Source organism: Podarcis vaucheri (genome assembly GCF_965113315.1).
Source record: "Podarcis vaucheri genome assembly, chromosome: 10".
Taxonomy (NCBI): domain Eukaryota; kingdom Metazoa; phylum Chordata; class Lepidosauria; order Squamata; family Lacertidae; genus Podarcis; species Podarcis vaucheri.
In genome coordinates this window covers 63,659,561-63,675,958 of record NC_138748.1, presented here as the reverse complement: position 1 = coordinate 63,675,958, position 16,398 = coordinate 63,659,561, and the positions used below count along the sequence as shown (strand labels likewise).

Here is a 16,398-nt window from a genome sequence, read left to right as displayed (position 1 = left end):
GAAGGGTAAATGAAATATAACGGATGAATCACCGCTGTCTGATGCAATTATAATTGATCAAGGCAGAATGAGGAAATGGCGGGATGCAGTGCAAACAGCTGCATCAACAGCTGCCGCGCACTCCAGGCCAAGCGGGTATCGGGCCTTGTGGGAATATGCCAGCTGTGAGCATGGTAAATCTGCTCCGATTACACAGCACTAGATGAGTGGGACAATGTTTCTCAGAAACAGCAGTTCATTAAGTTCTTTCTGAAGGGAAAAACCGAATCAGGCTTAGCTAACGTGCAATAAAACTGATCGTGATGGGGGGGAAAGCACAGGTATTTTTAAAGGAAAAAAAATGTGGAATAAAACTGGACAAATTAGATTCTTATCATAAATTTGCAAAGTGCTTTATATTCTGTGTACTTCTTCACAACAACCCTGTGAGATAGACCACTGTTACACCATTTTCCCACATGATGGGAAGTAAAGATGATGGTCCAGAAACGTGGCTTACGAAAATAAATATGTACACCTTGACTTTCCATAATCACCATAAGACCCACAACTAAATGTTTCCTGTTGCTATTTAAACTCCCAAGCTGACTGACACACACTGACTGACACACATACACACCCAACCCTTGAGACTATTCTTGGTTAGTGAATGCAATTGTGTGCACTGGAGGGGGAGGGATGTGTTAATTCTTTTGAAACTCTAATATCACTTGCCATCACATGTCTACTTTAGAGTGCTGCAGCCATATGATGATTCCTTTACAAAAATACTTTTATATTTGCAATCAGATTTGTTGTGCTTACATATTGCTTTCAGGTGCACACTTAAAAAGGGTAACGACACTCGAGTTTGAGTGGCCTTTACAGCCAATTCCAATTCAGAAGCGAAGTCACAAAATAATGGACCATATCAAAGGCATGGAAAATGTACATTAATTGTTACTGAAAAGATTCTGAGAATGTTGAAGGGTAGCGTCGGGACAGTACTGTAAGTCAAAAAGAAGCCTTCAGAGCCATGCTACAACATTTTCCAGACTTTCCTGCAGGCTACTGACACTTAGATCTAATTGATCTTGTTCTCCAAAAAGGAAGTCCTTTATTACAGACAGATGTTACCAGATTCTGGCTTAAAAAAAGGAAAACCAAACTGGATTAAGGATTCCCACTGCCTGTCTCAGATTTCAGAGACACAGAAAAGACTGAGAAAATCTTATAAGCTGCCAATATTGAGGGTATATTCTTCGAAGGAAGAAAAACACCCTTTTGTTGGCACTGGCTTAGCTGATACAAGAGATTTTTTAAAAAAATGTCTTTATGGGAACGAAATGAAGGCCATGCAATCACAAGGAAACAGGCAGGGTGAAATCCAGCTGTGGCTGCAGCCTCACCCTGAGCCTAGCTCTGTTCTGCATGTGGAAGGTTGAATTCCTGGCATCTCCAGGTGGGGCTAGGATTCTCTGCAGCCTCAAGCCCTCTACAGTCACAACCTGTCTGGGCAGACAATACTGAGTTAGATGGATCAATGGTCTGACTTGGTGTAAGGCAGATTCCTATGTTCGGGGTATTTTTTAAGAAGAGGAGAAGAAGAGCCCTGCAGGAACAGACCAAAGGTCAGTCTCCTGCAGCTTCCTGCTTCCCACAGCAGCCAACCAGATGGCTCTGGAAAACTGCAGAAGAAGCAGTGTGTGCAAGTAATGACCCTCTCCTGTTGTGGCTCCTGCTGCCGCCTCCAATCTTTGAGGTTCTATCAGGCTATTACGGTGGGGCACACCTGGCTGTAATCTAGTTCTGTAAACTCCCCACGGTGGTACATTTTCTGCCAATAGCCACCATGAAACAACAGCAGCAGCATAACATCGTTTTGTAATAATTTTTATCTCAGAAATCTTTCCTTTGCATACTGTGGTTCCTATTTTAAATTGTTTCTGGATACTGTTTACTATTTTGGTTATGTCTTTATACTCATCGCTGGCTGCTCTGGGCATCTTCATTGGAGGCGGGAAGAGGCTTATTATAGGAAGCCAAACAAAATATGTAAGTATTTTCAAATACAAGTCCTTTCCAGTTTTCCACAAGTATTCCCAACCATGCAATGGAATATTTCTGTCAATAGCTTGATACCATTCAATTATATAATGTTCTCATCTTCACATTCAGAATCATGCTCCAATATTTTAATGCACCTATTCGATAATATAGGCTTAGTTTTAAAAATAAGAGAACCTGGTTCTCAAGCATTTTTTCCCTTGTGCTAGCACTGGCAGCCATGTTCTTCTGCAAGCCTCCCAGAGCTCAAAAATCAAGGATTAGACTCTTATGTTTCATAATGACTGAAATAAACATCTCCCCAGCCATCTCCATCCCTCCAAATCATTCATGAAAAGGACAAAAAGCCCTGTGTATTCCTTTGGGGCTTCATTATCTTGTACAAACAAGAAGCTTCACAGGTATTCTTACTTTCCTGAGTTTTTAGGAACCAAGATCTTGTTCAGCATAAGGGGGGAAATCTCAGGGTGACCGTAGAAGCTAAGGATTGAACCAGCTGCTACATCTATCTGCAAAGAGCCTCATCCTCTCTTTTTTCATCCTTTCTCTCTTTAGAGCACCTGGTTTCTTACTGGACTCAAATAACCAGGAATTAACAGTTGAAATAAATTAACAGGAAACAAAGCACCAGAAATTGCTCTGGGGTCCAAGATTAAACCACGTGCTACCAATATGGAAAGTAAGCAAGCAAAATGGTGTTGGAGAGACAGAATAGTATCCAGCTAACTCGTTCAATCACTGCAAGGATTTCCAACTTGTGCCACGGCACTCCTTTAACCCCCATACACCCACTAAATATGTTCTGGGGTTTCCCCCAGCCTTCCAGAGCAGATATTGGGGGGCTGCGGGGGGTGTAGGTGGAGGGAGTTCTGTTCCATAAGCAGAATTCCTTCCACTGACATGATGTGTTAGCTGGAAACTGCCCACAGAGAGGGTTGGAAGGACTAATCAGTGTTCTCTTTGCCACTTGTTATTGTATTGTTTGTATATGTTTTGCTGGATCCATTTTTAATTTTGATTCTTGTTGTAAGCTTGGTTACATGGCGTTATCTAAATACAATAAATATACAGAACTGATCTGCAAGTGGCTGTAGCAGCTGCTAGAACCCATAGCTACTACAGTCACGTGGAGGCTTCACGCCATATGGAGCCTCATTCACTGACTTCTGTGTGAATCAGAAATGGGACAGCGAGAGGAAGCCTTGTTGCTATCTCCTTCTGAATCTCAGAGAGGCTTTTATTTATTCTTTGGAAGCTATGGACAGGGGAATGGGGAACAAGGGGACAATTTGACACAGAGTCTCTCAATAAACTCTAAATTATTTTCAGCTACCTCAAGCCTGGCAGTTTCTCCCCCCTCCTCCCTGACGCTTCCTTATTTCTTTTCTCTCAGTCAGATAGCTACTCCATCAACAAGCGAGTCAGATGGCACAGCAAAGAAGACATTTGAATGTGAATACAGTGAATGACATTTTTATTCAAGGCACTCTGAAAGTTATGGTCACACCAGGACAAAAGAGGCTTTAATGCCTGCCGTGATTGATGGCTTGATATGCCCTATCTCAGCTGCAGGATATAATTAAGATGCAAACACATAAACTCAAAGCACCAGGTCAAGAAGGGCTGTCAAGCAGCAAACAGAGAAGCAAACGTGTTGATTCCCTATGCTACTAAAGAAAGGTTGCAGGTTATTGGAGTTGGGGTGTGTGTGTGCATGTTAGGAAGGTGGGGTGTTGAACAAATACCTCCCTCTCTGCAATTTATATATTATGCATCACACAAGATTTGAGAAGTGCTTTAGAAGTTTTTGCTGCCCTTGTGCTCCAAACAATGCTGCAAGTCAAGGCAATAACTTATGCCCATTTTAGAGATAAGAAGCTGAAGTCAAAATTGAGGCTTGGCCAAGACTGCACAAGGCATATCCATTTTCAAAAACTTTGCCAAACTGGCGTGATAGGGACCATTCTAATGAAAGAATAGTGAATGTCTCCTTCCCTTACATTCCACAGAACAGCTTTAACGTCCTTAAATGCCTTTGCCAGCATTTCTCTTCCCAACTTTAGAAAAGACCAACAAAGGGAGGGAGGGGGAGGGAGGCTAAATAGTAAAACATTTTCTATAGTAAGAGCCTCCAGAGAGAAAGAGCTGTATCACAAATTGGTGCAATGTGCTTAGTTTCTGAGGTTCTTTTTCAATGTGGCACACAAAACATGTACCAGTTAATACAATTGCTGCTGTAGTAGGAGGAGAATAATAATTATTATTTTTAAAATGGGATTATTAAAAGGAAAGTAGTTCCAAAACATGCCCAACATGGAAATTGGGAGTTTGGAGACCTCAAATTTTGCACTTGTACATAACTGGTTTGTGGGCAGCTAGGAGAGGAAAGAAAGAATGTTATTGCATCTACAGGAACCCTGTTATTCCTGTTAGATGGACACCGTTAAACATAGTGATGGTCCAAGCCTATTTCTTAGCACTTTCTACCCAAATCTGATCAATCAGGATTCTGCCCTTTGGCAAAGAGAAATATGACCAAGAGCAAATTGCTATATATCCCTCCCATCTTGCAAATCTTCCTTTCCTGTACATTTCTACCCAACAGTGTAAGTCCCTTCTGTCCCGCTTGGATTTCCTCCCAGACCATCTTCTCCTGCTCTTCTCTTTCCCTCAAACCTCAGCACCTCCAACCCACTTCCTACAGACAAACTGGTTATATTTCCTGCTAGATGTGAAGCTCCTCCTTCTCCTTAGATCCTACCAAGGAAGCTTCACTGTCTGTCAACGTTCTATAGCTAGAAAGCTTCCTTTGAGCATGTAGAATGTTCATGAGCCAGTGTGGCGTAACAGTTAAGAGGGTTGGACTAGGACCTAGGACCTGGGGAAGCCAGAGTTCAAATCCACACATCTATATCTACAAATATAAATAAATAAATATAAACATATAAATACAAACACACACACACACACACACACACACAAAAAAAAACAGCAGGTAAAATGTTATAAATGTATTGCACTTAAGAAGCCTGGGTGAATAAAGAGGTTTTCATCTGGCACCTATGACATAAACGTTGGTGCCAAGTGAGGTTCCCTGGGTAGACTACTCTATAACCTGGGCACCATAGCCAAAAACGCCCTAGTTGGGCAGATGAAGGTGATGGACTATATGGAATTGGCAGAAATGACTGGCAGAATCCGAGATCAGGGAGAAGAGGTGGTGGAAGAAGATTGGAAAAAATTTAAAGACTACTTGCAGAAATACTGTAAAATTAATGAATGTTGAAGGGATGTTGGATTGAAAATAAGTGGTATTGGTAAAAAGATTAACAAGAATATGTAAATACGGATTGACAATGGCTGGAAATATATCGTTATAATAGGTTAAGATAATAAGTAAAGATAAATGATAGAGGGTAAGGATTTGCTGAACTAACTATATGAACTGGAATTCAAAAAAGGGGGGTGTGAGGAGGTCAGGAAATAAGTAAATGAAATATAAGATATGAAAATATTGATTTCTTGTTAACCTTGTTTTCTTTTTTACTCTTTATGTATTTTGTTTTTGTATTTTTGTATTTCTTTGTTTCTTATTATTGTTACGTTTTTCTTATTTTCTATTTTTAATTTTGTAACTTTTTATTGTCTGGAAAATTTTAATAAATATCATAAAAAACAAACAAACAAAAACCGCCCTAGTTGGCACCTGCCTCATCTCTGAAGGCAGAGGCACTCAGCAGATCTGAAAAATACTGGCCTACATTGGGTTGGGTAGTAGCCACTCCTTCAGGCATTTGCATATTATTATTATTTATTATTTATTTAGAGCAAAAAGGTTCCCAGAATGGCTTATATAAAATCAAAACAAGGCAACCCCTACCAGCAGGATTACATTCAAATAAATAAACAAATAAGTAAATAATCTAGTCCAACCCCCGGCAATGCAAGGGGTTTTTTTTTGCCCAACATGTGGCTCAAAGCAATGACTGAGATTAAAAATATCATAGTCTACTAACTGAGCTATAACACTGATGTACAGTAACGCATATGTATTTCCTGAAACATTATTCTTTTTGCATCAATGCCTTTCAGAATCTTGCAGCATGAGAAGATCAACACACCAGGGAGGGCTTTGTGTGCACACAAGAGAGAGAGAATAGGCTGAATGTTACCAGTGAACATTGTGTGGGGTTTTTTTTAAAAAAAAGTGCACACATTTAAGTGAAACTTCACAACTTTCTACTTGTGTTCACCATCTCCATTCCTACTGCACAATTATAAAATTGGTACTTCCTAAGCAATTATTCTTCTGCGGCTTAACTTCCAGAGCAATGAAGCTCTTGGAAATTAGCTGAATGGAAGGCTCTTTGTGCATTTGTTGTTTAAAATGAATGCTATAATGAAAGCTATGATAGAGAGAAAAATGAAAGCCCGGCACCACAGAATCCAATTTAATACTGTTGCATTCAGTAAATGCAACTGCCTGTGGAAGCACTTTAACTTTACCTTTTCTGTGTTCTTGTATTTCTCCCAGCTTTTCAACATCTTCAGCCATTTTGTAGTTCTTTCAATTTCAAGCTGCTTTTGCTGAAAATAAAATTAGAATGCATTATTCCCTTCATCTCACCTGTACTAAAAAATGTTTGGACATTTACAGGCGTTTAGGAACAGACGCAGCTACGCATTTCATATCAGAAAAACCAATGGCAAAGTATTATAAATCAAATGCAAATGTTTAAGAAATACGTTGGGGTTTCTTCTCCCCAGCCTTAACATGATGCTGATCATGTCCAACCAATAGAGAGGGGTTAAGGAGGAAAAGTACATATTAAATTAGAAATTAAATTAAAATTAAAAACACAAATATTTGCAAATAAGGCCATCTATAAATATAAACTGAAGCAGAATTAAGCAATATGCCATGGGTAGGCAAACTAAGGCACGGGGGGCCAGATCCGGCCCAATCGCCTTCTAAATCCGGCCAGCAGACAGTCCAGGAATCAGCGTGTTTTACATGAGTAGAATGTGTCCTTATATTTAAAATGCATCTCTGGGTTATTTGTGGGGCATAGGAATTCGTTCACTATTATTTTTCCCGAAATATAGTCCGGCCCCCCACAAGGTCTGAAGGACAGTGGACCGGCCCCCTCCTGAAAAAGTTTGCTGACCCCAGCAATATGCCTTCAACTGGCAGTGACCACATGGTTGTTTCTCAGCTAGTCTTCTATTGTTTCCTCTGGCCAGCAGTGACCCTTGGGGGTCTCAGGAAGAAGGCTTTCCCAGCACCTGCCTCCTGATTCCTTTAGCTGGAGATGCCAAGGGTCAGACCTGGGACTTCCTGCTTGCAAAGCTTCTGCTCTAAGTGAATGGTCCCCAAACATTTTTCTTCTGGATAACTTGGAAGCTGCTGGTGGTTTTGGCCAACCACTTAATTAGTTTACTGCCTGTTTAGACATTTTAATGTGCATAATTTTTTTAAAGAATCAAATGGTATTCAAATTTTAATACAATAAGCAATAAAAACAGAATTCTCCTGCAGCCAAGCTGGTGCCAAACATATTGCCCTGCTTGCCTCTGGTCCAAATCAGTGAGGGGTCTTGTCATAGGACCTCCATACATACTGCTCAGGCTTGCACCCTGGGAGATCACTTTGGTGATCTCCATTGTGTCCCAAGACAGATTGATGCCAACAGCAGCCATCCAATGTGTAGATAAGTCAGTTTCACCCTGAACCATCCCATTCCAGAAATATCTAGTTGACTGTACATACAAAATTTTGACTATCTCCCATATAACAACCTCCAGATTCTGACCAGTAAAAGTTACAATGAAAATTATGTACTCCGCTCTGTACTTTGCCACACCCATAGGAGATGTGGAGTTTATTTTAAATGCCACTGTGCAGCCTAATCAGAGCATTGCACTGCAAAGAGATACTAAGCAACAACAGGTTATTCCAAAGACAGACATAATTACAGTAATTTAAGACCACTTCACAATACTTAAATGGAATAGAGCCACTGTGCATGCTATAATCTTTCCTTTTGCTGATAAATACCTATGGAAGGTTTGCATTCGTTCATCAAGCAAAGTCTACCCAACGAAAACATTTTGTAACAGTGTTTAGGAAGAGTCTTATCTGAAGCCCTACAATTTCATAGTAACTTTATATTATGTTAAGCAGAGATTCTTCCCACTAATGTGCACTCTCAGAGAAAACTGCACACACTTGACTTCCACAAGAGAATGTGCAAGAAACAAATGTGAAGCAATGCATTTTAGTGACAGTTTTGTTCCCCAGCTAGTTGACTGCATCATAAATTGTGGGCAACAACTGAATTTTAGCTTCTGCAGCAATGCTTCCCAAATATGCTATTCAGGACAGTTTTTTCGCTGGCTTAAAAATTGGAGAGATACTATACTCAAAAATATTTATCAATAGCTCCCTGAGCATTTGAACAAAGTTACTTTTTCAGCTTCTGTATAGCATAGCTATAATGGACTTCCGGTACCCTGCTCTCTCCTTTGCATATGTGAATCTGAGATCTCCCTGATCTTACAGTGACACCTGTATTTTGGAACAGTGTTACTACTGAAATCAGGCAGATACCTACAACCTTATTTTTTTGATCCCCTGGCTGCCAACAGTTTTTAGAGAATTTGCTCAGTTCAGTGTTAGACATTCTGTATTTTATTATTTTATTATTCTATAATCTTATGATATTTTAATAATTTTATGGCGCACCACCATGATATTTTTCTTATTACTTGGCAGTTTATAAACACTCCTGTAAATAAAATAAAAAAATAGTCCCAAAGAGCTATTTTCATCTAATGTATCTCCCATACATTAGATGAAAATAGCTTCTGGATCTTCAGATAAGAGCAAAACTTTTCAGAGGGCATTTAAGTTAGAGAGCATCCTGGACTAGGCAGAGACCAAGTGTAATTTAAAGAGGCTTAATTAAGTAGAAGCTCAGCAAACAGCTGCAAAAAGAACACAAGTGGCTCTTCCACCTTCCCAGACTAGCCGGGCTCAGCATCCTCTTGGCAAGTGACCTTTCAGTTGATCCCAGGAGTGTGAACAGCTCTATGGGGACTGCATAAGCTGCCTTCTTTTGAGACACTCAATGCCAAATAATCACCAAGAGCAAGGGCAGGAAAAGTAGCTCACTGCATCTGAGTAAAAAAGGCATTACTGAGAGATTTCACGAACAAGGGAATGGGTTTAATAGGAACAACTAACAGAGAGAGCTAAATTTGACTCACAGCAGCCTCCGTTGCAGCACAGCCAAGTCTAAGCATGATGTAATCTGTGGAATGCACAGAGGGTGGTGGAATTTGTTGGCACAAGTAAGTCTTCAGCACACAAGGTTTGGGCCAAAACACCATGCAGATTGTGCAACATAAATCGATAAGCACTTGCCTCGCTATGGGAAGAAAGTGTGAGGGCTCTGACAGGGTCCTAGAGTCCTACCGCCTCCTTCCCAAAGCCGAGTTAGCACTTGCCCAGCTGGGAAGGAGGTGGGAGGGCTCTAGGACTCTGCCAGAGTCCTCATGCCTCCTTCCTAAAGCCTGGTATGGCACCAGCGCTGAGTAAGGGACACCAAATTTTGGCTTAGCTCGGGGCACCATCGCAACAAAGTCTGCCCCTGCGAAAACAGTACTTTCGCAGTCTTCTGTTAGAACTCAGTACAACTCAAATGGTGGAGTACAGACTTTGCCTGCAGAAAGCCCCATGTTCAATCTCTGGCATTTGCAGGTAGCCCTGGGAATGTCCATCTGAAACTCTAGAGAGTCGCTGCCAGTTACTGTTGACAAAGGAGTACCAGAGGCAGCCAATGTGGTGCTTTCCAGATATTGCTGTTATGCAACTCCCAACCACTGCCCTTGACCACTGCCCTTGCTAGTCAGAGATGGAGACCAACATGTGGAGGAGACCACATGTACGTAGTGGTGTACATAGCATAGTATAACCAATGTTCTGCTTCAGTGTAAGACACCTTCTGTGCACCAGCTTCAATCTACAATATCTCCAGTTACAAGTTACAGAATCGCAGGTTAAAGGGCTAGCAATGATCACTGCCTGAGACCTAGAAGAAACACTCCCCGTCAGAGCAGATAGCACTAGTCTTGAGTCATGGTCTGACTCAAGACAGCTTCATACGCACAATGACCTGCCCACATATAGCTTCAGCAGTGGTACAGCACTGAGTAGAACAATCACTGGTAATTTAAAGTGAGAGATGAAGAACTTACCCTCTCTGTTGCTGCATCATGGACAGGTAACTCCTCTTGGCTAAAAAGAAAGGGGAACAGACGATTACTTCTGTTGAATATGAACAAAATGATAGTTTCGAACAGATTGCTACTAATGGAGACTCAGAGGCATGGTGCAGAAGATGAAGACTTAAGAGCCAATTGCAAAATATTATGCCACAATATTGTAAGATAATAGAACAGTGGACATATTTGATTACAATCCTCCGTTTGGGGATAAAACTCAGGGGAAGCTCAAGTGCATAGGGTGGTGGTGCTTCTACTGTATAACATTCTACAAGGTCTTTAAAGCAGAAAAGTGGGCCTACAATAGAGAGAGAAGATTACAATGAAGTAGGATGGACAGGTATGTATTAGTCATATAAAACAGTCAAATATTTACTTGGGCTGTATCCAAAAATCTATTTTGACTTTAGCACTCAGAAAATTCAATTGAACAATACTTGAAATTAATGACTATGTCAAATTCTGTGCTGTGGAATGACTGTTAAATCAGTTTTAAACACAGATCGATACCTAGCGAATCACTTGGGTGGGTGATTTCACAACCCATAAATTAGTTTACAAATTTGCATCCAAATCACACAAAATAGGAAAATGTTTTTAAAGTCAGAAGCCAAGATAAAAAGAAGACTGCCTTTCGTTATAAGCAGTTTGGAGTGGTGAAGAAAGACACTTGCCTAGTAATAGGCTTAGAACTGTTGGGTCCTTACACACACTCAAACGCTCATATATTTATATACTATTTATTTTGGCAAAATAAACTGAGATATTCATATGCAGCCCCTTCCCTCCCTCCCTCCTCAACATGCCACAATTAAACTTGGAAGTCTGCTATAATCATAGTTTCCTGTTTCAGTCAAACCAGGAAAAAGTATGTTTACCAGGTTCAGAACAAGCCAGGGTTTAAGATCCTGAGTTGTTGCCAACCATAGTTCCCAATTAACTATGGTTCATTGAAGACTTCTTAGCTTTCAGCAGTGCACCAAGAGGGAAGGAGCAGCACGAAGACAGTGTGTGCTGCTGGTAAAAGTCTCACGCTTATCTGGGCTTATTAAGCTGACATATAATCATCCAAACTGGGCCAGTGACTTTTGGCTGGGTCAGTATGTGAAATGATTTTTAAAGAATTGACTGATCTCTACACTGGCTCATGACTCTTAAGGTTTCTTGCCTTCTCCATTTTTTTGTAGCATGTAATGCTCTTCAACCTGCAAGAGCTCCCCGCCAAACAGCCATTGTGGTTCTTGTACTCCTTCACTTTTGCTCTTTGCTTGTGACACAACTGTGTAAAATTAACAGGAGGAGGGCCATTGGTAAGGCAGGAATTGTCTGGCTCATACTGTTCCATTAATTTTTTATTTTCAGCTGCACAGAGGCTCTGCATCCAAGTCTCAGCGCATCATAAATAATATGCAATCTTTTGGAAAGGATGATCTGAATGCAAGTATTAATTCAGATGCTCGCTATAGCAATTTACAGCTTACCGCTCACTGACCACGCACACTGCTCAAGTTCTCAAGATGCACATTCTTATTCCAGCTGAGCAAGCTACGGGGTCGGACTGGGTTGTATTAATTTTACTCTGCCACTTCTCCCGCTGCCACTTCATCAGTGATTTTAATAATTCAGTATTGCCAGTTGGTGCATTGCTTAAAATGGGAGAGTGCTGTTCTGCACAATACAACTGCCATGGGGATACTCGTTCCCATGTTGAATCTGCCAAAAAAAACCCCAGCTCAATTGTTTAGCAGAACTGACAACACAGTGTCTTGCCCACTGTACACAGCTTTCCCACATCAACCAGCATCCTCAAGTTTGGTTGATTTGGTTGGAGGGGGTTTTGGGATGGGGTGGGAGAGAGGAGGTTACTCATTTATATCCCACTTCCCTTCCAAGAAAGCAGCACACACAGGGTTCCCTGTGGTCTCCCATCAAAGCACTGACCAGACACTGGCGGTTGCTGTATTGTGCGCCCTCTGACTACAGAATTAGGCTTCTACTGTACCATATCACCAATGGGCCACAAACATATCATGCTAAATAGGCTACAGTGGTCCCCAAGGGAACCACTACCAATACCCATTTTATTGCACATCTTATATAAGGTTCTTAGTTTCTGTTCACTGTGGCAAAGGACCCTAGTTCTCTGGTAGAGCAGCTGCTTTGTGTGCAGAAGGCCCTTGGTTCAATCCCCAGAGCCTCCAAGTAGGACTGGGAAAAGCTCCTGCCTAAAACCTTGGAGAGCTGCTGCCAGTCAGTGAAGACAATAGTGAACTAGATGGACTCAGTATAAGGCAGCTTCCTATGTTAGGAGTATCGGGATGGTGTTTATGGTGGTAATTAAATAGTGCTGACATTATCAGGACAAGATTCTAAGTGCTATGGGGTGATTAAATGAAATGAATAGACATCCACTAAAGACTATTGCAGCTTAAAAGACTAAATTGTGTCTACATGGAAAGCAATTACATTTATAGCTCTCTCTGATGCTCTACTTATTTTAGCTAAGAGAAGCCCGACTCCAAAGTGTGATACTATTTAAGACACACATAGCACATATCCAGATGAGAATCAGGCTAAAAACAGAATCTAAACTCAAGTCTCAGGTCCTTAAAAGTTTGATCTTGCTCACTAAAAGAACGGGGAGAAAAGATATCACGGGGCTTTAACAAAATAATACATTTTAAATTTGGGGCACGGCTTCTATCACCAGAAGTATTTTGTACCCGAGAGTAGACACCCAACTACAGTAATGTTCCTGTACCACATCATGAATGGCTGACGAGTTGCCTCTATGTGTAAAATACACAGAAGCATGCTATGTAAAGAAAAAAAGGCACATTTGAAATGAACTTCTGTACATCGCTTCAAGGGCTGACGCTTAACTTTCTTTCCAGTGAAACCAATGAGGCTTTAAAGTGCTCAGCATTGGCTGGGATTGTGCCATTTATAAGCAAATGAAACAGTAAAATAAAAACAAATCAATACACCCTTCAGAATCGAAGAAATAGGTGTGTCTTTTTCTTCTTGGTAATTTCTACCACAGTAAAAACTAATGGTAAAACAGATCAGGTTCAAGGATGGAGACTTCTACACACCTGGAGACACTGACCTCACCAAAAGTAACTGCCTGCTAAAATCTGGTGCACAGAAGTTTAAAATAAAAGGTCAGGCAAACTCTGCACTACTATCTACAAGTGTTTTGTGTTGGACTGTGAGCACCTCTCAAACAAGGACAACCACAGTGGGCCTTATGCTTTAAAACTCCCTAGGCTTGTCAAAATAAATGAATTATGTTAGGTATTTGGGCTGGTACGTTACACCCTCCCAGAGTTTTTCAATGGGTACCAATTTGTGTTGTTGTTTTTTAAAGTATGTTTTTAAATACACCATCCTGCACACACACAGTTGCCAATTTTAACCCAAGCAAAAATGTCTTGATTTGCTTCCAAAATGTGTTCGAGTGAGGCCTTTGGCAAATGTTCAGGAGAAACTAGCTCCTTGCAAGTTAACCAGCTGCTGAAAACAGATTGCTATGGTCCTTCAAGGGTGCTCAGACAGTGGTATTACATGGACACTCTTCACTTGATTAGTTGCTCCTAGGCCCCATTTAACATTTCAAAGCAAGTCTGCCATGTTTTTATCCGTGTTCCTTGCAGCAAACACAGTATTCACATCCACAACAGACATTTAAAGTACTCTCAAGCCATTTTAACAGTCACGGTAAAGAATTCAGGGAACTGTAAGTTTCCCATGGGTGCTGCGAGTTGTCAGCACCCTTGACAAACTATTACTGTTTGTTTGTTAAATCGGTACTACAATTCCCAGGATTCTTTGGGGGAAAGCTAGGAGTCATTGCTTTCCCTCAAAGAATGCTGGGAATTGTAGTACAAATTTAACAAGCGGTGCAAACATGCTTCAAATGTAAGGTGTGGGTGTGACAAGCATGTGGAGAGATGCACATTTCCAAACTAAACAGCAGATACATATCAATAATCCCACAGTCATTACATGTGTCTCCAGCATATGATCAACATAAATCTCAAGTTGTTTTGAGGCTAGCTTCACCACACTTCAGGAATTTTCTGTATAGATGGTAAACACGTCTGCTGTTATAACGTTGGAATTGGCGCTACGGAACTCAAAGGCAAAGCTCTACAAGGCTTCACAGAGGAGTTTGTGTTGTTAACTGTTTGTTATTTATTTCAGTGCTCATATCAAGCTGAGTGAGATGCCCCTTCTGTGTCTCCCTTCGCCCACACCCAAATGCTGGAATCTGGTATTCTAACAAGAGCCACAGACCACAAGCCCTATTGATGCCTGTCCCTGTTATGCTCTCTCCTCTTATTTCAGATATTCTTCTAACATAGATAATAGCTAAGTGGGAACAGAGCAATGAGAGTGCGGTTGTATCAATGGCGAAGTGGGATTTTTAGATCCTTGCAGCCAGGGAATACCAAGCTTTACATCTCCTGTTTGTAAAGTGTGTGTTTTTCAATTCCCCTCCTTCTCTCCTCCGCAGTGTGTGTGCACTCCTGCCCACACCACAACTCTCTAGAGGCTTTGGCTGTTTGCAGGCAAAGTCTGCCTACACAAATCAATCTCTGTTGGTGCAGCTTATGAATATACAGCAACAGGAGTCTGCATGCCTCTATGAACTATGCAGGCCCACTCCACGGGTTGCATAAAAGCAAGCACAGTGGAATCAGAAAGAGGAGGGAGGAAAGTTCAAAGTTGCCCCATATCCTTACGCAAACAGAATACAACCTCACGGCCTATCTCCAAGACAACTCGTCTTCCAAGGGATAGTGGAGATGCAGATGTTGATCGTATCTCAAGTCCACATTATTGGCACTACCAATATGTGTGTGCTCTTTCAGAAGCAGAGAAAGAAAAAGCCCAAATGTAGTGACCAGGGGCTACCTTATAAAGGGAGGCAGAATAATTTCAGCACATAAAGCTTCTCTCATCTCCACAAGCTGCACCCACAAAATCTCCTCTATTAAAGGTAAAGGAGGCCAGCTGCCCTCTATCATATCTCATCATATTGGAAAGATGTGAAAGGAAGATGATAGATGACAGACAAACAGACAGATATAGAGTGGATACCAGGTTTACAAAGCCTGAAGACAACTGATGTAGTCCATTTCTCCCTGACATAGTGAACTGTAATGGTTAAAAGTCTTGAGCTGAAAAGGTGCCACATCAAATCTTGCCTCAGCTATGAATTCACTAGGTGCAGAGGCCCTAAAATAGGGAGGGAGTCGTTCTCTCCTTGACAAAACCTGGTGCAGTATTACTAAGAGGCCCAGGCCAGCACCCTCTCTGATCTTACATAAATCTCTTCATTTAGGCAGGCAAATCACTCTTCCCCAGCCTTGATCTTCCAACTGCAATAGGGGTAGAATGATAAACTACTTTATTATAGGATTTAGGACCATAATAGCTCAGTGCCAGAGCACATGACTTTGGCATGCCTTCAATCCCTGGCACCTGCAGTTAAAAAGATCAGCTAGCAGGTGAATAGGAAAGACCTTAGAGAGCCACTGCCTGTCAGAGTAGACATTAGGAGGACAACAATCTGGTATAGCTCTCTCTGTTCCTATTGTTATAAGGATTGAGATACTGTATACATTACAAATGCCACTATCTTGTTTCCCCAATATCTATATTTGGAGATTGTGGGAATATGGGAGGCATAGCATCTGCCCTATATTTCTCCTTGGCTGGGTCTACACATGCAGGGGAATGAAGTGGTGAATTGGGCTGAACTATTTCACACCTCTTTTTGAATACTTTAACAATTACTTGCAAGTAGAAAACTAGCTCAGCATGCTGAGCAAAAACATCTCTCTGCTATGCTAGTTTTCTTCCTACAGGGATATACCGTATTTTTCGCTCTATAGGATGCACCGGACCATAGGACGCACCTTGTTTTAGAGGGGAGGGGAACAAGAAGGAAAAAAAAAATCTCCCCCTCTCTGCTCAGCGCCCCTTCAGCGAAGTGGCAGGAGAAACGGAGCCCCTTCTATTTCTTATCCCGCTTGGCTGAAGGGGTGCTGCACAGCT

The 16,398-nt window shown here is 41.3% G+C and overlaps 1 protein-coding gene across 9 annotated transcripts in view; it reads right to left on the bottom strand.

Annotated features, from left to right (window-relative positions):
* The window catches only part of USP6NL (USP6 N-terminal like), a 141,843-nt gene that overhangs the window by 43,748 nt on the left and 81,697 nt on the right, over positions 1 to 16,398 (bottom strand). For all 9 annotated transcript variants that reach the window (XM_082238816.1, XM_082238813.1, XM_082238815.1 and 6 more), the window contains 2 exons: positions 10,306 to 10,345; positions 6,553 to 6,633 (listed from right to left, as the gene is read on the bottom strand). In XM_082238816.1, the coding sequence (XP_082094942.1) occupies positions 6,553 to 6,633; positions 10,306 to 10,345 (121 nt within the window). The remainder of the gene's footprint in view (positions 1 to 6,552; positions 6,634 to 10,305; positions 10,346 to 16,398) is intronic.